General features: G+C 34.8%; 1 protein-coding gene across 1 annotated transcript in view; it reads left to right on the forward strand.

The window, feature by feature from the left end:
- Positions 1–982: 982 nt before the first annotated feature.
- LOC121374860 (hyaluronan mediated motility receptor-like) overlaps positions 983–24,110 on the forward strand; it is a 34,884-nt gene continuing 11,756 nt past the window's right edge. Inside the window, exons 1-14 of the mRNA XM_041501967.1 lie at positions 983–1,091; positions 4,995–5,093; positions 7,948–8,072; positions 9,560–9,616; positions 10,635–10,823; positions 11,411–11,671; positions 12,111–12,235; positions 12,867–12,953; positions 14,130–14,246; positions 15,639–15,709; positions 16,212–16,306; positions 17,601–18,562; positions 20,622–20,692; positions 21,847–21,974. Of these exons, the coding sequence (XP_041357901.1) occupies positions 1,052–1,091; positions 4,995–5,093; positions 7,948–8,072; positions 9,560–9,616; positions 10,635–10,823; positions 11,411–11,671; positions 12,111–12,235; positions 12,867–12,953; positions 14,130–14,246; positions 15,639–15,709; positions 16,212–16,306; positions 17,601–18,562; positions 20,622–20,692; positions 21,847–21,974 (2,427 nt within the window). The 5' untranslated portion in view covers positions 983–1,051. The remainder of the gene's footprint in view (positions 1,092–4,994; positions 5,094–7,947; positions 8,073–9,559; positions 9,617–10,634; positions 10,824–11,410; positions 11,672–12,110; positions 12,236–12,866; positions 12,954–14,129; positions 14,247–15,638; positions 15,710–16,211; positions 16,307–17,600; positions 18,563–20,621; positions 20,693–21,846; positions 21,975–24,110) is intronic.

Here is a 24,110-nt window from a genome sequence, read left to right on the forward strand (position 1 = left end):
CGCAAGCACCTCAAGCGAGCACTCAACCGACTGAGCTAAATCTCGCCCCTTGGACCGAATGTATAATACTATCAAACTTTATCTGATTATAATTACCGTGTGTTCATTGGGTTGTTTTAATAGTATATATTATTTAACAAATTAATATTTGTATCTTTCCTAAGTTTTAATGGTACCCACAATACGTGGCACAACTCATTTATAATTATTATTAAATACTGTTTATTTATAAAAAGAACTGATTTCATTTGAGTTTGAAACTTTTAGAAAACATTGCAACACAAAAATAAATTGAAAGAATGGGAATTTTTATTTGTTTAAATTGGTTTGTTCTTGGTTGTTTGGGGTTTTATTAATTTTATTATGATGATGATGATGATGATGATCATATCATATCATATATCATATCATATCATATCATATCATATCATATCATATCATATCATATCATATCATATCATATCATATCATATCATATCATATCATATCATATCATATCATATCATCATATGAGATGAGATGAGATGAGATGAGATATATGATATATGATTTGATTTGATTTGATTTGATTTCATTTTAATCCTACTAATTTCTTTTACTAATTGGTATTTTAAAAATTCTGTCCATTTTCATCCCCCACCCAACCCCACCCCACCCCCATCCCAAATCAGGCGTGTTATCTATCTATCTATCTAATTTCTTTTTGACCGCCCGATCTAATCTAGCGACCAAATTTAATAAGTAAAATTTTCTTTATTAATTATATTAAATTTAATTTTTGGATGTAAATTTCAAAATTATCCCTTTAATTTTGTTCTGTCCCGGAGCAAGTCACTGGCTATCCTCGAAACTCTAGTGGTATATGAGCATGTTAAAATTATTCGCACTCGCACTCATTTCATTTCATTATTATTATTTGTTGCTGTTGTTGGTTGCTTTCGTTGATTCATGGGGCCTGTGCTAAGCCAGCCAGCGCATGCGCATAACATTTGATTCGAAAGCGATGATTGGTGTTGTGTGGTGAAGCAGAAATGCGGCTGTTTTGAAAGCAATGGCATTTTCAAAATCAAAACGTTTTAATGATCTCAAAGGTTTGGTGCAAGGTTTTATTTGTAGCATGAATCTCGTGACACAAACTATAGTCTTTCCCACAGGGGTCGCCTTTTTTCACACTATGGAATTTACTGCAAGTTGGAACTTCTTTATTTCATTTTCTGACTGAGCAAATTGTTTTGCAAATGAAATTGTACACAAAATATGGAAAGAGTTCGTACCCCTCTATATCAAAGGCTCTAAAGACTAAACCAAACCCTATCCCTAAAACTACCTTAACCTTCACCAAGATAAACCTCATCATGCTCATGTGCAAGCACAAAACAGCGAGGTTTATCTTGGAATCCGGGTCGTTTCGCCCTTATTCCTATTCGTCCCCGAGTCGGTTCGCCCGAGTCATTTCGCCCTTAGAATGAGTCGTTTCGCCCCTATGTATTATTGGGGTTGTTTTAGTATGCAAAATTTGGGCATAAGTTCCTTATTTTCACCATAACGATTTAAAAAAAAAAAAAGGAACTCTTTCCGACACGCATGGCGACGTTCTAAACACCAACTCATACGCCTTTCGAAGACCTTTTAAGACAAAAATGAGTCTTGGTTGTTATTTTGATTTTGTGGTTTTTTATATAAAAATACTCTTTTAAACTCTTAAGTTATAGTGAATACTAATAATTAGCATATCGGTGTGTTTGAAAGGTGTATGAGTCCGGTGTTCAGAACGTCGCCATGCGTGTCAGCTGAAATTGTCTGCCAGCGTAATTGCCTGCTAGAAAGTGGCTGCTAGAATCCCCTCGGTAAAGTCGGACTTTTTTCCTTTAATTCAAAGTGAAGATTGTTTCAAAGTAAGTATTTCTTGGTCTCAGTGAGCTCGAAATAGATCACAATATACGATTAGGGTGTGAAAATGTGATGGTAATCGTTATTTTGACCGCAGTTTCGTTATACCTAATGGCGGAATACCTAGACAAGATAAACCTCGCTGTTTGTGCTTGCACGCGAGGTTTATCTTGGTGAACTACCTTAACCATTGAAAGGTGGGTACAGGTTGAACTCATGCCCCCCTCCCCCTCCCCACACACACAAACACTGTGGCACTGGTGTCACATTAGTCTGCACATGTCAATTATGATACCCTGAAAAACAAAACTACTTTTATCAGCCAGCGATCGTTTCATTTGAAGATAATAGAAATGCCCCAAAGGATGCGATATAATTAATCATGATGATTTGCCTATAACATAATCATCATGACGTTGGATAGTTCACCAAGGTAAACATCTATGATCCATTTTTTAACCTTTTGACATTTATTGGATTTAACAGTGTTAGAGATTAACGGTATCCCGGGGATACCAGAATTTAATTTTGGATACCAGACTTCAAGAACCCAGTATCCCACCGGGATGCCATAAAATACTAAATTCTCAGGTGGGATACCAGATTTTCAAATGTTAGTATCCAACTGGGATACTGGCCAAAAATTTTAATCTCGAACACTGTCCAATGTTTACAAGTCTAATGGACAAAACAACACAGTTCATTTTAAATCGGTTAAGTAGGAATCAAAGTAGTCATCGGTGTAGCCAATATGCAGACAGGTACAAGGCAGTTATACCAATCAATTCGTACCATAGTCATTTCGTACCCTGATCATTTCGTACCATAATTATTTGGTCATTTCGTACCATGGTTATTTCGTACCTCAATCATTTATTTTGCTGCTTAGTTGACTATATATAGTATGTCGAATTACTCGAAATGATCATCAGTAGCAACATACATATGCTCATTTAAACCTTTACTCTCTTTACAAGGTATGTTTACAACATTTATTCGTCAACAATAAAAATAAGAAGTGGCATACCTTTTGAAAAAAATAAGATACTGAGTACAAAACCACTATGGTACGAAATGACCAAAGCACTATGGTACAAAACGACTATGGTACGAAATGACCATAAACTGGTACAAAATGACTAGTAACCCAATCAGCAGTTGTCACCAAGTCAGTTGTGCATTAATTACAATAAGTGTTCATATGGTTGCAAGACCATCCTTAACAACACAGTTATTATGATAAAGATTTTTCAGATTGTGGGGTTGTGCAAGTTAATTAAAAAATATTTATAATAATTTTTTTTTTTTAATAAAACCTTAAAATAACTAATGACCAGTAATTACAACTAAAAAAATATAATAAAAAAGAGTAAAAATTAATCTTTAAATAAATAAAACCCTTAAAATATTAATGACCTGCAATAATAATTAAAGCAATTAATTTTTTTAAGGAAAAAAAAAGAAAAACCTTTGAAAAAAAAAAAAAATTTCATGTAACTAATGGCCTGAGACAATATTTAATAAAAATAATAATGGAAACAATAATTTTTAAAAAGTCCATAAATGAAAGCCTTAAAATAAATAATAACCTATACTGACAAATAACAAAAAATAATCAGGGCTTCTAGATTATAAAAAAGAAAGAAATGTTTTATTTAACGACGCACTCAACACATTTTATTTACAGTTACATGGCGTCAGACATATGGTTAAGAACCACACATATTTTGAGAGGAAACCCGCTGTCGCCACTATATGAACTACTCTTCCAATTAGCAGCAAGGGATCTTTTATTTGCGCTTCCCACAGGCAGGATAGCACAAACCATGGCTTTTGTTGAACCATTTATGGATCACTGGTCGGTGCAAGTGGTTTACACCTACCCATTGAGCCTTGCGGAGCACTCACTCAGGGTTTGGAGTTGGTATCTGGATTAAAAATCCCATGCCTCAACTGGGATCCGAACCCAGTACCTACCAGCCTGTAGACCGATGGCCTACCATGACGCCACCAAGGCCGGTCTCTAGATTATAGTATCCCCACTCCCATGGCTAGAGATATTCAAGGTTGGGCTAGTAAATAACTAATATTACTATGTCTGACGGCTGGTGAATTTTTTAGGGGTCAAATGCTGCCTTTAAGTATTTTGTAAGTATGAATATCCTGCCTCCACCTTCACCAAATCTTAGTGGTTTAATCTCTATCTTCTTCTTTAGGTAGAATATCCAATTATTACTATTAGTAAGACTGTATTAAGTAAAGTAGGGCTAGTGAATTTTTAATTGTGGCTAGTAAATTGTTAAAATCGCTGATCCCATGGCTAGTGGATTTTGTAAAAATTCTAGAAGCCCTGAATAATAACCCCCCCCCCCCCCCCCCCCAACTTTAATGACATAAATATTACTAATTCATATAATGCACAAAGCATAAATAAATAACATACATAACAAAATAAATATCAATTCCATTTAGTTCTGATATAAAAAAAATTATTGGATGGATGTAAATGCTTGATACAAATTTTTCTGTCATATTTTCATTCTCCATTTTCGATTGTGCCAGGATAAAAATAACTTTCAAATGTGTCATCTTCAAACATCTAATCCTGGAAAGGTTACCAAAGGTATTGTAGTTAATATTTTAGTCTAAAATGTATTAAAATATGTTGTATGTGTTGAGGCTCTTAAATAAATCACATATGCCCGATTTTATTAAATCCTGATTGCAAATGGAAATTTTGATCCAATGGATAAACGTTACGACCACAGTAAACATGACAATAATAAATATCTTGCTGGAGACGTTTATCTTGATGAACTAGATGTTAGATATTTACTGGCAGTTCCGGTTTTGCTGGACCGATCAAAGTTTTAATATTATTATTTTAATAAAGATTTCAAGATATACGAAAAACAAAAAAGACATTTGTGTGATCCCCTAATGTCGAAAACATTTGTGAATGTGTACAAGTCTTTACCAGCTATTGTTAACATTACTACTCAAAAAAGACCTTTGTATGCGCCCAAATTAGTGTCATCTAAAGCCCTGCTAGTCATTCATTTGGAGGAGATAACATGTACATAACAGTTGTTATGCATTTGCAGAATTGGCTCCACCTGTAGGCACATATAACCCGAAAGATGTAAAGAAAGAAGCTGCAGCACTGGGCTTTGACAAATCTGGTCGTTTTATAGATCACAAAGGTCAGTATGTAACACAGGTTTTAATAATTGATCACTTTTCTTTATTTATTTTTGCAATAAAAGTAGTGAATTGCATCTTGTATTGAAATTATTGAAAAAAGCATTGGACACTATATCTTGATTCTTGTGTCCCTCCATTAACAGCAAAATATTACACACAGTTTGGTCATTTGGTAATCTGAAACTGTTTTGTTTATACTTTATATTCAAAGATGAAAATCTTCTAGATTCAGGACTGGGAAATAATTTGTTTGGTGGTGCCTGTCAAAATGACCAATGTCAATCAATTTTGAATCTGTCATAAATGAAAATGTGCCTGTCACCAAATGTTGAAATAATGCTACTATTATCCTTTTAATCATGTACTATTACATACACCTGTAGAATTACTTTACATGATACAGTGAAACCTATCTAAACAGTATACCCACGGGTCAAATTGAGCTTGTGATAAATTTTTAAAAGTATGATTTCGATGGATATTCAGCTTGGATTGAGGGAAAACTTTGTGTTGTATTCTGTTCACTATTAAACATAGAAAAAGTAATAAAACTGGCAAATAAAAACTACAATCAAATGTGGATAAAATGATGCAGATTATAAGCACATGGATTGGGTGTGGGGCATTTTGTTCATAATCAAAAGCGTTTTATTTGGAAATGAAATACAGTTGATATATTCTAGTGTTTTCCCTAGAAATTTGGCAAGAAACAACACTTTGGGGGCATTTTAAACCATTTTCAGGGCACTTTTTTGCATTAAAAGACAAAAACAATTGAAATAAACAAATGTAATAATGTTCTTGCTTTTATAAATGAATTGCAAAATATATAACAGATATTTTTATTTATTAATAATACATTTTTTTGGTGTTTTATCAAGGCAATGTTAGAATTAATTATTGAAAAGGGCTTTTTTAATCTCAGTGCAGCATGGCACTGATTAAGGCAAGATGGTGCTAGACTAGTGAGGCATGGTGCTGCACCATGCTAAAACAAGCTAGGGAAAACACTATATTTCCATGAAGCCGAGTTGAAAAATTCATTTGGTTAAATATACATTTTAAAAAATTGCAATTCAAAAATAAAATTCATGACTGCCCGGTCACTGCCCAGGTTACATTAAAAACAGTGGCACTAGATTATTTGTTCGCTGTTCAGTTCAGAAGGGTACTAGTAAATTTTCTGTTAAAAGATGTGTTGGTTGTTTGAGCCATTCGGAACACATCGGCTCATCAGGCTTGCTCTGGTCTATTAATTGTGATGATGTCATGATACCAATGGTGGGGACTTTAGTATTGTGATTTACTAAAAATTGAATTAAAATGTTAATTTAGAAGTGTTATAAGATTATTAGAATTCGCTACTCGTGTTTTTTAAATATGTGAAATATCAACCTTGTCTAATTAATCGGTATCGGTACTGATTACCATAGACTCGGTTGATATTTTCCATATTAAAAAATACTTACAAGTGACAAATCCTCTCTTTATCATATAGGTCTTGTTAAATATGTTGGCATTTTATGACATTATATACTTACCGACTGAAGAGGAAAATAATTGTCAAACATTATCGGTTTGAGTTTTGAAGAAATTCTATTCATACCAATTCAAAATATAACTGCAAGCAGTAATGCATCTTCATAAATCAAGGCTAATATTCGTTCCTCGTATTCAGCCTTGATACATGTAGTCAAGATTACTGATATCCACTACTATCGCCCTCTATTGGAAGAAAATTTGTAACACCGATTATGTCCCTTACACGATGACATCGCTGACCAATCACAGCATCGGTAACATGTGACAATCTTGAAAGCAATATCAGTGTTCGCCTGCCAACATGGAGTTTACATAACAAGGGAATCTATAAGGAGGGTTGCGATTCGTTGCAATCAGATCTCATCACATCCAATGAAATTTAAGCATTTTGTGGCACGATTTCTTGACGACATGTATCAAGGCTGAATACGAGGAACGAATATTAGCCTTGATTTATGAAGATGGCAGTAATGATGCATTCCCAAGCTATAACGGCTGTACATTACTCAAACATATTTTTACGTTATTTAATTATAGCAATAATTACCCCCTGCCCATAAACACACACCAGCCCACAACACACACACTCTGTCACTCAACAGATGAGTGCAGAAGCCACACATGCAGAGTGTATTTTGGTAGTACTGGTTTATTTTGTCTTGTCATGTTAACAAATAACATTGCACTTGTTTTATATTTTACAAAACTTCAAAAATGTAAATTCACAGTTTATTTTGCTCTAACAGGTAGATTATAACAGTGAAAACAATATTTGTGCAAGTTGAAAACTTTTTTAGTTACACTGATTTTCGGGTTTTAGAAAACAAAAATTGCCTGAAACAGGCCGGCGTCATCATTAGATATCTCTATTCCTCCAAAAGTAGGCATCAGATTAATTCAATATTTTTATACTTTTTTGTAGATAGGCAGTATAATTTCAAGATATTTCATCTGTCAGATTCATAGAAACTGCTGTACAAACAAATTATACATAATTCGCGATAGAAGCCTGTATACATACAAGTTTCTAATGCAATCAGGAATACACAAAGGAGCTATAAAGGGATATGGTGCATTATTGTTCTATACTGCATTAGGGGAAACACCATTGTCATGCATATTATTATATACTTTTAAGCTGTAGGATGGTATGTCTGATCTAAAAAATATATATATATCAGGTGTATCACAAATTCGCTTTTCTTTATGCCCAATAATGTTTTAATCTCCAAAAATTCATATTAATTTTTGTAATTTGGGAACATAAACTTGTTCTTCAAGCTGTTGAAAATTTGCTTGTTTGCTCATTAGATGATTATCCAGGCCCAGGAGATTTCAACATTAGCAGTGTCAGTGCATTTGGCAACAGTAGTGTCTTGTTCAGCAGCACTCCAGTTAAACGACGTCTGAATCCTTCCGGCAAACATGGGGATGAGGTAATGCCTGTCTTAATTAGAGCTATGGGGCAGGATGTAGCCCAGTGGTAAAGCACTCACTTGATTCGTGGTCAGTTGAGATCGATCCCTGTCGGTAGGCCCATTGAGCTATTTCTCATTCCAGCCAGTGCACCACAACCAATATATCAAAGGACGTGGTATGTGCTATCCTGTCTGGAATGGTGCATATAAAAGATCCCTTGCTACTAATGAAAAAATGTGGTGGGTTTCCTCTGAGACTATGTCAAAATTAACAAAAGTTTGACATCCAGTAGCCAGTGCTTAATAAATCATTGTGCTCTTGTGGTGTCATTAAACAAAACAAAACAAACTTTAATTAGAGCTGTAATTTTCTAAAGTGTTGTTCATTTCTTCTTCATTCCTTCATTTCTTATTTGCGTCTTTTCTAAAGTTTTTAATTAGTAATCACATACAAATACAAATTTTAGAACACGCTCAGAGTTAACAAATGTAAATTACATTGTTAAATCAGTTAGTCTTATGAATGATCAGAATCTATAGTTTAAAACATTAAAATGGGTTGAACTTGACCCACAAAACACCAGGCTATCTTAGCACTACTATCGCCATAAATACCTACCATCACAACCTTAAATTTTTTTCTACGATCACCAGCCCGTTCCACCATGAGGCGTAGCTTACTATCGTCATAAATTACTGGGGAAATTTACAATAGGTACGAGGTAGTTGTAAGCCACTAACGTAGATGTCAAATGGTAGTTAGATGATGATTTGATCATTTTCTAAGAAGGATAATAACTTATTGTGTAAAATAGATCTAATACTTATAAAAAAAACTTGGCGTTCCATTTACAACATTCTAAGCCATATGACCTTTACACTAAAATATGGGAGATAACTCTCATGTCTTATGCATTCGGCAATTTCCGCTTAGCACATTAACTGACATAAGTTACTTCATGGATGTCCGATACCAATGAATACATCCAAGATGTTCCGAAAAATCAGTAACCAATTTATTATTGAACTAATTCGCACTTCTTTGCAAATAATATATTAATAATTAAAGGGGCACTTAGGACTACAAGGTTGCTTTGTGGAACGGCTGTAAAGTTTACTGTGCCAGTTATAAAACTTACCTTAAATCCCTACAATTAACCTTAGCCACAATTCTTTCGTGGAACGGGGCTCAGTATAATATTTTATATTAAATACTAAAAATACATTGTACAAAGTATCAGTTACAGAAAAATACCAAGGTGTAAACGATATGAAACCTGACCAATCATTCTCGACTTATTTTGAGTGCCGATTTTTAGAATATTGAGATCAAATATCATAAAACCTGAGAAGCTTTTCACTTTGGGTGACTATATAGCATCATTTGTGTTACTGTATTACTATAACTGTTTTTATCCTTGCCTAATTAATCAAATGTTAGTTGTTAACTACCGATCTTTAAATGCTGGCATGTTATTTATAATATTGCTTAATAAACATTGCAGAGAGACAAAACTGGAAGACAGGAAAGTGCCACGGAAATAAAAGAATTGGAGAGAGAGGTATTACAGTTACAATAATGTAATTTCTGATTTAATGGAAATGGATGGTTTCAAGGTTGTCATATGTGGTAATATAAGACTCCATCATATGTGGTCATGTGGGATAGAAAGAACGCCTGAGTTGGTGGAAATTTCAACCTGTGACGAGGCTTGTCGAGTCTCGAGGTCAAAATTTTCACCACCAAGGGTGTACTTTTATCCCACGTGACCGCATATGATTGAGTCTTTTTCTGTCATTCATTCAGTAAATAAACCATTATTGTACATGAACAGACAAATATGGCTGAAAAAATAACTTTTGATTTAACCATTTTATCATAAACTACACTATCATATTTGCAGGGTTTGTTTCATGTGTTAAATAAAATTTAACACTACAAATTAACAAGATGGCTTTTATAATGAAGGTTTTAATAACAAAATATTAATTTAAAACTATCTAATATCCTCGTGTCATTGTCCCACATTAATATGATGTCATATATTACCTACGACGTCATGTTAAACGCAAGCGTGTGATATCCCATGTAGGATAGAGCTTTCTTTCATAACTGAGGATGAGTAAAATCAGTCTTTAATGATAAAGTTAAACTGTATCATAATGAATTTGACCGACAATTGTGTTGCTGGTTTTTGGAAATTATAATAAATAGACTAAGTATACCCGACGGCTGCAAAGAAGTGTCACTAATAGGTGAAACAGATTTTTTCTTTTATGTGTCTACATACACTTGAAATGTGGTACACCATGTCATGTAAAGGTAGATGTTTAACACTACCTATTGCTAAAAATTATTCTGAAAAAAAATTTGTGGTGGCATTTGCAGTAGAAGACTCAGATTTAACTGACTAAAAATGTAACAGCTACATTAGTCCTTATTAAACCAAAAAATTAGGTAATGCTTTATAATATTGGTTTAAATACTGAAATTTAAGTACATACAGCATACAGCAAAAAGAATGACTGTTGATTTTTGTTCAGTTGTTGTGTTTGTACAGTTTAACATGATAATTTTAGGTTAAAAGACTCTTCCAAGACAGAATAGAGCAGGCACGACTGTTGGCACACAAAGATGAAGATATTAAAAAGTTGGAAAGCCGCCTTCAGAATGCCTTATCTGATCGTTCTTCTCTATTGGCAAAAGTGGCATCACTTGAGAAAGATATCAAAGATTTGCACAAAAGCAATGATGTTCTCAAAAATACGGTATAGCAATTAATATCACTGCTGTAATTTTGTTCATTAGGTATTATTGTACATACACTTCTCTCAAAATATTGTAACCTGCAATGTTAGTACTGGTGAATTTCTGTATCACCTGCTAGGTGAAATAAAAATGGACTGCTTTTCACGGGTTGCTATTTTGAGCCCTGACACTAATAGACTGCTTATTTCATTTAATACTGGGACTAGCTCTAGGTGAGTAGAATATTTTCCCAAATTATCTATGAACCCCGTTGTTTTACAACAAATATCAATCATGAAATATTTCACCAAATTAAAATAAAATTGTCAATTGTTTTTATATGCGAATTTGGCAAGTGGCACAACTAGTTCTGAATATGTCTGGTAATTCCTATATAATTTTAAAAAACTCCACACCACTTGGGCAAAAATCATGTCACCCTAAAAGGGTTAAGATAACAGTTCTTATTTTCAACATTTACTTTCCAGTGTATTTGTTTCCTGAACAAGTTTCAAACCATACAAGTCAAATATTTTTTCATACTCTTAATACATCAGCATAATGTTTTAAAGACTTTTAAACTACATTTTGCGTTACTGTTTGTTAGCTGTCTTCGGTGGAAAGTAGTGTAAAGAAGAAAGACGACAAACTCCACGCCGAGTTGACTGATGTGGGGAAGAAACTAGAAGTAAAAGACAAAGAAGTGTTGGAGATTAAAGACAAGATAAACAAAGCTGTGTCGATGTTAATCAAAGATCTTGTGGCGTGCGAAGCGTTACCATCTGATGACACTAAAACAGCAGAAAGCCAGCTAGACTTTAGTGACAGCTTGACAGAAAAAATTGAAAAAGCTAAAAAAGGAATTGAGGTACAGAATGGGTTTTTTGATGAACATAAATATTAATATGGAAATCAAAGTCATGCTTAATCAATCATGAGGCTTTTAAAAAAATTGTGGGTACTTTTTAGATGTTTTTTAGTTCAAATAATTACTACTCATCAGCTTTAGTTAGATAAATAATCTCATGAAAAAACTAATACAGATTCCTTAATACTCATTGAAAGAAAACAGTTAACCAGTAAAAAAAATGGCTAGCACTAATTTTTATTCAGTTTTAATTTCTTTTATTAATTTTTCCTGTGTTCTCTGTGTAAAATTTTATAATTGGTAATAAAAAGTTTAATGGCAAATATTAGTAGAAATTACATATTGTCTTTCATTACTAAAGCAGTGCTTCTAGAATACTGATGTCCGTGGCAAGTGTTTTTCCAACCATGTTTTTTTTATATATATATATATGTTTCAGACAATGAAATTAAGAGAAAAGATGTTGACCTCTGATCTCAAAAAAGAGATTGCAGCACTGAACTCTGAAATTGAGGAACTAAAGATGAAAGAAGAGGAAGCTAAACTGAAACTTGAACATGACAAGTATGTTGTAAGACTTTTATTAGAGATTAACAGGTCTGTAGTCTGCATTATTAGCTGTGTATTTATTTAAAAAAAAAAAAAGACATCCGATTTGTTGTTGTTCATTTGTGAGATTTTTCTTCAAATGGAGTGTAACACAGGTTTGTAGATTAACCAAATTATAATTTATTTTCGCTGGATGGAACTAGGATGTGCGGCTTTAATAATCACATTTTTTTTGTGGGTGGTTTACTTATTTGCAGACTGGGAACACCAAGTTTAGCAGCCAATCATTTCTTTGCACAACAATGATTTGTATATTTTAATATCCAAAATTATTTAACTGGGGTGTCATTTTTTTTTTTTATCTAACCTAGGGTATTGAATATATATTCTTTTATATTATAAATAATTTTCTTTTATACCTGAACTTGATTTCTCTTAAATTTGCATTTCCATAATCATTTATTGAGGACTGAACATTTACTAACATTTATTTGTCCTCAACATTCATGGAGTTGGAACTGTTTTAACATGCCCCTATACCACTGAGGTTTCAGGCATGTCTATCGCGGGCCCAGCCTCTTGATAGCCAGGGACTTGACCCGGGACAAACATTCACGATTAATATCTAAATCTAATTGTCTTTCAGCCAACTGTTGATGTCCAAGTGCAAAACGGTGAAACATTCATCATCTGTTCTAATGTTCAAAAACTGGGAATTTGAAGATCAAATTAGGTGACTTAGTGTTTATTACAAAGCTTTGAAAAAACAGACTATAAACATGACCATTCAAAATCATAATTTTAATTGTATATTTTGCAATATGTTGGTGGATGGATCTGCTTAAATAGTTGACAATAAGTTCCTCTAATTTTTTACTGAAAATAAGGGGGTACTGTACACCACTAATATACAAGTGGAGAAATACCAAGATTTAATGATGCACAGGAATCATATATTATGATATATTATCATATAACTTGTATTGTAAACCTGGGCACAGCATTGAATTAGGAAAGCAATTTATTAGATTGGCATTGTTTATAATCAGTCTCATTTATGTACATGTACACTGTAATATCTTATTTGGTTTTCATTTACTTTAACCTTTAGACTACTGGATTAATTTTTAACAAAAACCACGTTGAGTGGGTACAAGTTTATAATTTTTACTCGCATATATTCACTTAAATGTTTCATAAATACATGAAATAAAATTCATATATGAATCGGTAAGTATTATTTTCGTGTCTTTTTTTGTAATTTTTATTATTTTAGATCAGCTAATGGTGATTAAAATTAGGCAAAAAATCGAAAAAGTTGCGTTTACTTACGGGCATTTGTGGCCAGCTGTCCAGTATTTATGTCCATTATTCCCGATAACAGTGGTTTTCTGACCAGAATTGTTTTTTTAAACCCGAACTACGATTCATATTACAATATTTTGTCATTTTCGTTGTTGGTAAAATGATCAAATTTATTATCAAACTAGCTGTCACAATCAGCTATCGATCCCTGAAAATGACCGCGACGTGCCGCCATTGGTGTCAAGCGAAAATACTTGCCGAAAACCACGTCAAGGTATTTTCAATTGAAAAAATCAAAACAAAAACCACCATTTTGAAAAAAAAAAATCTTTTTTCTTTAATTATATTTCCATTTCCGGTGAGTGTCGTGTGCAAAACGGTGGGGAATGCACTGTATACAGTGTACAGTATATCGACTGACGTAACGTCGGGCGAGATATCTCGCCTGCGGTACTCAGAAGGTTAAGTAGGTGTTGAGTTGGTTGTTTGTGTATGTTTGAGAAATTTATTCTAGGACATAGTAGAAAAGATTTAAAGAGATCATCTAGATTTGTGCAAGTTTTCTTGTTTTTTCTATATTCAGTGTGCTTTGTTTAATTGCTAGGTATTTGAAAGGTGAAATATTTGCTGTTAGTGACGAAAAGGAAAACACTGAGCAACAGACATTCGAAGCAAAGGCTGAGACAGCAGGTTTATTGGAAAGAATTGAAGTGCTGGAGGAGTAAGTCAATTGTTTTCAATTAGATATGTTCAAGCTTTGATCAAACGAGTGTGCTGCTGCCCATTTGTTTAGTCATAAGTCATGTCTTTAAAACATTGTTTTTACTTCTCGTCAAAAAAAAAAAATGAATACTGGTAGTTACCAGTAATTAAAACACACTAAGTTTTGCAATTCATGCAATATTTTAAGTTTCACAAAAATAAATGGTGACATGCAACCTTGAAAGACTGGTTACCATTTTGCATATTATGCTTGCACTGTATTAATGCTGATGTAACAACTCTTTGCTAGTGCTAGTATTAAGGAAAAAATGTGCTAAATGACAAGGTTGTTTTGTTGTAAAATATGTTTACACTTAATAACTTAATTGAATAAAAGGGGTGGCATTTAGCTCAGTCGGTTGAGGTGCTTGCGTTGCAGGATTGAACCACCTCTGAGGATCCATTCAACTGATTTATTTTTTTCGTTCCAACCAGTGCACAACAACTGGTCAAAGACCATGGTATGTGCTATCCTGTCTGTGGGGAAAGTGCATATAAAAGATCCCTTGCTGCATTATGAAAAATGTAGCGAGTTTCCTCTGATGACTACAAGTCAGAATTACCAAATGTTTGATATCCAGTAGTCGATGATTAATTAATCAATGTGCTCTAGTGGTGTTGTTAAACAAAATAAACCTTTTTAATTGAATAAAATTACATCAAAAGGTATATCAATGTCATAAATGGGTCACATTACTAGTGGTCAACTATTTGTAAATGAAATATCGAAAGAATTGACGTGTATAATGTTTTATTATGTGTTTCTACAATCATAGAGATGTTTGGGTTTTTTTTTACTTTTCATTGGGCGCGCTCAAAGTAATTATTTGGTGACCTGAATCTGATAAAATTCTGGTCTCGGGCATGAGGCCACAATATTCTATAAACTATGTAGAAACAATAATGTTCTAAACAAGAAAATGTCTTCAGTGTGTAGTTTTAGTCATTAGAAAGACTGAAAATAGGTTTCCTTGGCAGCCACTCAGAACAGTCTTTTTAATTAGTGATAAATTGCGTGTCATTGGGTCTCAGTTTGCTAAGAGCTTGGTATTAACACGTATGCTACTTTTTAAATATTAATTCTACTTAGTATTATTTTACTTGTTTTGATATACAGTGAAACCCCTATGAACCTGACGATTCGTGAACCAGAACTCCCTCAAAACCAGACATTTTTCACGGTACCTGTTTAAATAATTATACAGAACATAATCCCTCTAAACTAAATAATCTTAAACCCAGACGTTGCTCTTGGTCCAGTGGGTGTCCTGTTTAGAGGAGTTTCACTTTAGATTTATTTAGCAATTTACAGTAAATGGTGCTAATATTAATAATGATCATTTATTTTCAGATCAGAAGAAAGACTGAATGAAAACCTCAAGAAAATGATGGAAAAGTGTAACAATTTAAATGTCTCATTAGGTATATATAACTTCATATATACTAAACTAAAATTAATACTTTCCAGGACCCCCTTCAATTTTTCTTTCTTTCTTTCTTTTAAAAAAAACAAACTTTCTTAGTAGCAGTAACATTTGTGCAGGCACTAAATTTAAAAGGAAAAACATTCTTTTTGGTCATTCCTTAAAAAGTGTCTTTGTGCTGTAACTAACTGACTTTTATTGTCATTTTAATTTATTTATTTTTATTTTATTTATTTTTCAATTGGATTTAACAGACAGGGCTCATATTTTTTAGAGCCATGACATAAAACCTTCGTAGACTGTGACGTCACCACAGTACACAGATTTGGTAAGCACACCTGTATTTAAAGAAAAAATTGTTTGAAAATCTGTCCATTTGTAAAACTATTGGGTTATTAAAAACCAAAACTAATTCAAAAGTGATTGTGAACTTTAGCTATCTTTAGATAAAACTTATACACTCTTGACAGTTTCTACGTTTTATTACTGTTTTCTAACAGTTGAAGAGAGGCTGTCCCTATCAGAACTCCGAGATACACTTAAAGCAGAGATACAAACCAGCAAGACTCTCCAGGAAAATCTTACGGCAGAACAGGTCTGTTTTACATTAAAATTAAAATGCTTTGTGTACAGTCTAATTACAAAAAACAATCATTTGGATTTCAGAATTGGTGGAAGTGGGCAGATATTAGAAGTGGTTGGTGAAATCATGCTTTCTTAGTGCATTTGCATTACATTTTCAGAAATTTGGTCATGCATTTTGGTTGGCAGGGAGCAGTCATTCTGGGATCAATCTCTGCCAGTGGGCCCATTGGGCTATTTCTCATTCTAGCCATCGCACCACAATTGGCATATCAAAGGCCACTATACACTATCCTGTCTGGGAATAAGCATATAAAAGATGCCAAAGACTGGTGTGTGCTATCCTGTCTGTGGGATGATGCATATAAAAGATCCCTTGCTACTAATGGAAAATAAAAGGGGGGGTTTCAGCTCTAAAACTATGTTAAAATTACCAAATGTCTGACATCCAGTAGCTGATTATTAATAAATCAATGTGCTCTAGTGGTGTCAAATAAAACTTGAACTGTTTTTCTAGTTTTTTCTTTGTGTGGAATAAATAAAGCCACCTCACATTTCAAACTACATTTATCCTTTAACTTACCCTTGATACCCATGTTTATAAACCCATGTGATAATTTAGTGTATTGACCCGGTTAATAATGGTATGCAAATTTGCAAGGTCTCTGGGTAGTGTCTTGCTGTGAATGGATCATTTGTTTACAAGCCAACAAGACCTGTACACCTGAGCATAACGTTTTCAAACATTTAGTTAAAATGTGTGTCGTCAAACTAATTTGTGCTAATCGTGCTGACATCATATTACCAATGACGGCGACTTTAGTACTGTAATATACTAAAAATTTTTAATTAAAATGTTATTTTAGAAGTGTTGTAGGATAAAAATTATTTCCTACTCGTGTTTTTTAATACTCAACAAATATCAATTAACATAGACTCGGTTGATATTTTCTATATTAAAAAATACGAATCCTCTATTTATTAGACATCTAACTTATGGTTATTGCAACAGTTGGACTATTACTATGGATCCTTTATATACTCTTTACCAAAGACAGGACCACACATACTGCAATTCTGATGTACATATCAGTTGTGAAGGCACTGTGACAACAAAAATTAATGGGTTTAACAGTAGTTGTTGGGGGCAGGGGATTTCACATCTTGGGTAAGAAGTATCTGAATCCTGTCATTCCTATGATGGAGTAGAAAAATATGTATATTTAGAACATAATGCAAATTCTATTCTTTTTCCATTTTTCATTTGGTTTTTTTTTTTTTTTTTTTTTTTTTTTTTTTAAATTTAGATTGAAAGAAGAAAACTAGAAGAGGAATTGCAGTTAGCCAATGCATCTGTTGTTGAATTGAACAGAATGGTAAACAGTCTCACGAAGGAAAACAATACTGTCATGAATACAGTTAATGATATTCAAAACCATCACTTGATGCTGAAGGATACTTGCCATTGTCTAACAAGTCAGAACGAAAGTCTTAAAATTCAAGTAGATTCTTTGAATGCTTGCAAAAATTCTTTGAATTCTAAGCTGTCTGAAGTGATGACCTCTCACAAAAAGACCATTGATTTGTATCTGCAACAAATTAAAGACCTGGAGACAGAATCTCAAACACTTGTGGTTAAGAATAACCAGCTCATGGAGAGTGTGGAAGAACTTTCTCTGCTGAAAAACAGTCTCTGTGAGCAGCTTGTGGAATCTGATAATTCCAGAGTTGATCTTGTATTGCAGCATAAATTGGAAACTGAAGAAAAACAAAAAGAAATTGAAGAACTTTCTACAAAAGAAAAGCAGCATGAAATGCTAATCAAAGAAAAACAGAACACAATTGAAGAACTTTCTACAAAAGAAAAGCAGCATGAAATACTAATCAAAGAAAAACAAATCCAAATTGAAGAACTTTCTACAAAAGAAAATAAGCATGAAATGATAATAAAAGAGAAACAAATCCAAATTGAAGAACTTTCTACAAAAGAAAAGCAGCATGAAATACTAATCAAAGAAAAACAGAACACAGTTGAAGAACTTTCTACAAAAGAAAATGAGCATGAAATACTAATCAAAGAAAAACAGAAAGAAATTGAAAAGCAAAGCAAGCAGCTGGTTCAGCTAACGGATGAATTATGCCACATTAAAAAAGAACTCAGTCAAGTTGTAAATGAAAAGGCCACGGTTGAAACTGAGAATGTGTCTTTGCAGTCCTCAAATGTATTAATATCTGATGAACTGAAGATACTAAAAGAAGAGAAACAAAAGTATGTGATCTTAAGCTATTTAACAAAAAAGCTTATTGCTTTGTGGGTTAACATATATATTAAATATTTTGACAGTTTTATGTCTGATTTTGGAATCACTTGAACAGTTACTTATTGCCCAAAATAAATTTAAACAAAATCCTTTTTGACCAAATGCATTGTTATAGTCTTATGTGTATTTGAGTCACAAATTGTGTGGCATGTTCTATTACCCTATTACTGTGTCTACAGTGTCTTTTTGCTTTTAAAACACATCTATTGCTTCTTGTGTTTACAATTCTATTTTACTCGTTAAGATGCATTAATATTATCTTTTCCTGTTGTTTAATATCATTGTACAGATAAGATTTCCACGCCATCCCTCAAATGCTTTTGACGCATAATTATAACCTAACTGATGATTATAGGGCAATGTGGTAACCACTAGGCCTAATATGTTTAAAAAATAAAAGAATAAATGCAGATCAGTATAATAAAGTACTGAACTCGCTGAGCAGTTCCTTTTCCTAGTCACTCAAATTTCTTGGCTGTTTATGTAACAGATTTGGGAAGGTGTTCCAATTTGAACTAGTTTTATCAGTATGGTTCCAAAATTATGAATAAAACTAATCTATATTTAAATGCTTATGGTTACAATGTACCCTTTTAAATTGGCTATCTGTGCTTGATGTACATATCTTGCATGAGACAGGTTACAGGATCAATTGCTCTCAACAGACTTGGCTTTTTTCTTGTCCCAACCAGTGTCCCATAACTGCTTGGAAATGTGCATTTAAAAGATCCCTTGCTGATTTATGGTTAGGAGTAGCCTATGTGGTGTCAGCATGTTTCCTATCTTTCTTTCAACAAAATGTCAAAATAACCAAATAGCTGTAGCTTAAATGTGCTGAGATGTCATTAGTATTCCTTTCCTAGTGTTTTCCCTAGCTTGTTTTAGCATGGTGCAGTACCATGCCTCAATAGTCTAGCACCATCTTGCCTTAATCAGCACCATGCTTCCCTGAGATTAAACAAGCCTTTTTCACTAATTAATTCTAAAATTGCCTTTATAATATAAAACACCCAAAAAGCTATTATTATTAATTAATAAAATATGGCTTTTATATCTTTTGCCATTCATTTATTAAAGCAAGCACATAAATTACATTAATGTTTATTTCAATTAATTTTTGTGTATTTTTAAGGAAAAACAAGTTCCCCAAAAATTGTGAAAATTCCCCCAAAGTGTTGGGTCTACCATGCCTTGCCAAATTTCATGGGAAGTCACTACTTTCCTATAAAAAAGAAAAACTAAATTAATAAAAGGCCGATAGCCATTGTTTACGATACTGTGTTGTGTCTATATTAATGATATATATTTCTAAACTGGCATATGTAATGAATGTGTAATTCAAATTACAAAATACTGTGAGATAAACCCATGTTACATTTTCAGTAACAATAAAGTTCAGACAAGTAAGTGTCTCAATACAAAACGTTACAAACCCTTAAAACCAATAATTTTGCTAAGTCTTACGATATCTGGAGAGGGGATACAACCAGGACAGAACAGTTGGAACATGTCCAGGAGAGGTGAAAGGAACGCACCCTAAGTCTGTGAAATGTGTCGTGACGTAGGCATTGTTGTGCATCGAGCCATTGTTGTGCTTCGAGCGACAACTACCGGTGACATCAGAATACTAACTTTCAAAATTATTTCAAGCAATTGGGACATGGGGATTCCCATGGTATTTATCGATATAAAACCTGCTTTTTCACTCCATTTGATAAAAACGTGATCTAAGTGTGTTACAGGTTTGTAAATTTAAATTATAATTTATTTTCGCTGGATGGAACTAGGGTGTGCGGCTTTAATTATTTTATTTTATTTTGTTGTTGTAATAATTAGAACTTAGAACAGACTCAAAATGGTCTTTACGTATAATACTCAGTGATAATTGCCACATTATGTCAGTACCACACAGATCATGTCTTGACAGTCAGCTGTGTAATATTGTTTTTTGGGGGTGGGTGACTTTGTGTGTTATTGTTATAATAATAAATTCTTATTTGTTTTCAGAACTGAAGTTGCTCAAGACTGCAAAATAAAATCACTTGCTGATAGATGCTCAGAGCTGCAGAAAACTCTAGGTAGGTTTGTGTATGTACAGTAAAACCCCACAAATCTGGATCCACTGTAAACCAGAATTCCCTCAACCAGATTTTTATCACAGTCACTTTTTAAATATCAAAACAGAACCTCTTTAAACTGAATACCCATTAAAACTGGACCTTTTAACATGGTCCCATGTATATGACATTAATTGTTTTTGGTGATACCACATAAGAAAAACCTTTGCATTTCTGATTAATTAAGTGTGTACTTACAATGTTTCAGGTATGATGTTTTATTTTTATTAAAGGATTTCACCCCATGACAAATTAAAGGATCCTATTACACTGAAATGTGGTACACATGTATATGTCTACTTTGGTATTTAGTAGTTTCTTTTGTTTATCTCTTTTTTTTCATAATGTGATGGTTTTTGTGTGGATTTTGTCAGAGAATGACATTTAGTTTGTAGTTCAGTAGTTCAAGTAGATCATATAACAGCTGAAAGTTAAGAATAAAGATGAAAATGTTAGTGTATCAATTAATGTTTCACAAGTAATGTTGATCAGTCTGCTGCTAACATTATAGTCGAGTAAAAAAATTTATTGTAAAATATTAGCTTTGTTAACTTACTGTTTCACAATGTGTGTATAGTAGTAAACATTTACCTACACACCCTCCCCCCCCCCCCCCAAAAAAAACAACCCACACAAACAAATAAACAAAAAAAAACCTCAAACCATAAAACCAACAAACACAACACCCCCCCCCCCCCCCCACACACACACACACACACACGCACACAAACATGCACTGAAATTATATGTTCTCCAGGGTGAAGAAAGTATTGCAGTCCAATATCACTGCAGTGTTTGCAATACTTGGTAGTTCACAAAATGTTACAGGTATAGGTTGTACTTTAAGACATACGAACATCGTGCCTACTTGTTGAGTCATTAATTCCAATTATGCAACCTACTAATAGGTTATCATGCTACCTAATGTATCTTTTGTGTGGACTGCCAGCATCAGTTAATATATGAGTACCTGTACATCAAGGTGAGGTTTTGATGTAGTAATGCAAAATTAGCTGTGGCTTGCAAAAATGATAGAATACTAAATATTTATGTTTATAGCAAGAAAACTGAATATTTTTTTATAGCAAGGTTTATAGTTTATTTTATTTTTTTAGATGATATTGAAATAGCAAATAATCAAACCACGGCAGATCTAAAAGCTCAGCTTGAACATTCCATTGAAAATATCAAAATTCTAGAACAGCAGCATGCAGAGAAGTTGAAAATAATAGACAGAGAGAATGTGAGTATTGAGCAACTAGTATACATCATCTTATAATTACAAACTTTCCACCGTTATACAATAATAAATAATTATAAGTTGTTTCTTTTAAAATATGTATTGAGATGAACATCTATGGATTCAACTGTCTGTGACATTGAAAACATTATGGTAGGTTATGTTATGTTAATCACACATAAGGCCGTGTCTGTCCGTTGCAAGCTTCGTCACCTGGCCCCAACTCCACCCAAGAGCCTTCATCTCCCGCTCCACCGATCTCCAGGTCTCAATGGGTCCCCCCCCCCCCCCCCCATTCTCTTGCCACCAGGGGTCCAGCGCATGGCCACCCTTGTGATGGATGTCAGTGGCATTCTGCAGACATGTCCAATCCATGTCTATCTGCGTCGTTTAACCTCAAGAGAGAGAGAGAGAGAGATGGGCTGCATGCCTGTCCTTTCATGGAGTTCCTTGTTGGTGATTTTCTTTCGCCAGTAGATGTGCAGAATCTTCCTGAGGCACTTGTTCTGGAAAACTTCCAGCATCTGACAGATGCCTTTGGTGACCTTTCATGATTCTGCTGCATACAGCAGCACATTTATGGTAGGCAAGACATTTAATTCTGCAGAATTCTTGTTATATCCGTTATGTTATGTTATATCTGTTACTGAATCATGCATGGTACCTGAGACATTCATCTGTATATATACTAGCCGTCATTAATAACGCAATTTCCTTATGTCAAAATAATATACGTTCCGGTTGGACTTCGTTGACGCTATTCGTCAATGTACATGGTACAGTGGTACACATTATTTCAGCAGCATGTAAAGGTCGACTTCCGGCCTGTTCCCAACATAAGGGGAACAACGCTAAAAACGCATTATCCGGTAAATCGCGCACACGCAACCACTTGGTGAAATAACACTTTGCACGTGCATTTCCTGATACCCGGGCACACTCGGAACACGCGGGTGGCAATGAGTATCTCACTCCTACACGATGCCTCGGTTGAAAAACGCCGATCGGAATCAAGCCATTGGCTTGTTGAATGCCGGAAACTCGCAATTGCGGGTAGCACACCGGTTCCACGTGCACCCGTCGACCATTAATTGGCTCCTCAACCGATATCAGACGACAGGGACCGTCAATGACCGCCGTCGTTCGGGCACACCACGCATAACGACCAATAGACAGGACCGGAACATACGGTTGCGGCACCTGCGCAATCGGTTTTTGACAGCCGCAAGCACTGCCAGGACTGAAGTGGGAACCAGGGGACGACTCATCAGCGCCCGAACTGTCCGGAGACGTCTTGCCGCAGCACGACTGCATTGCCACCGACCCTACCGTGGCCTTATCCTCCTGCACAGACATCGTCAAGCAAGACTCTTATGGGCCAGGAATGGTGGGCATTTGCGATCCAGGAGATGGCGAGATGTCATCTTCTCGGATGAATCGAGATTTAACGTGAGTGTCACGGACAGACGTCGTTGCATTTACCGCCGTCGTGGAGAACGTGTCGCGCAGGCCTGTGTTCTGGAGAGGGACCGCTACGGGGGTGGCGGAGTCATGGTTTGGGGCGCCATCAATGCTGACTTCCGGTTCGAACTCGTGGTGGTACAGGGAAACCTTAATGCGCAACACTACGTCGACAACATCTTGCGGCCGGTCCTCCTCCCATTGATGAGACGGCATGGCGGAAACAGGCTCGTCTTCCAGCAAGACAACGCTCGGCCGCACACTGCCAGGCGTACACAGGCATTTCTTCGTGCCCACCATGTCACTGTGTTGGACTGGCCAGCCGTTTCCCCGGACATGAACCCAATAGAGCACATGTGGGACGAGCTGGGATGTCGTGTTCAAAACCAACCGAATCCACCACAGAACCTCGCTGAGCTGCAGCAGGCATTGCAGCATCACTGGGCAGCCATCCCACGACGTGTGGTGAGGCGCCTGTGCATGTCCATGCCTAGGAGGCTGCAGGCGTGCATCGCATCACATGGAGGTCACACGAAATACTGACCCCCATGACGTTGACATCGCCAGAGACGTTATGCGCGATTCACTGTTGGCGGCTGACAGTGCCAGTCAGATGGGCCAGTGGTTGGTCTCACTGGTGGTATCAGTTTCATTTTTGTGGGATCTCGCATAATAAAA

The sequence above is a fragment of the Gigantopelta aegis genome, chromosome 6 (genome assembly GCF_016097555.1).
Source record: "Gigantopelta aegis isolate Gae_Host chromosome 6, Gae_host_genome, whole genome shotgun sequence".
In the NCBI taxonomy this organism is placed as follows: Eukaryota; Metazoa; Mollusca; class Gastropoda; order Neomphalida; family Peltospiridae; genus Gigantopelta; species Gigantopelta aegis.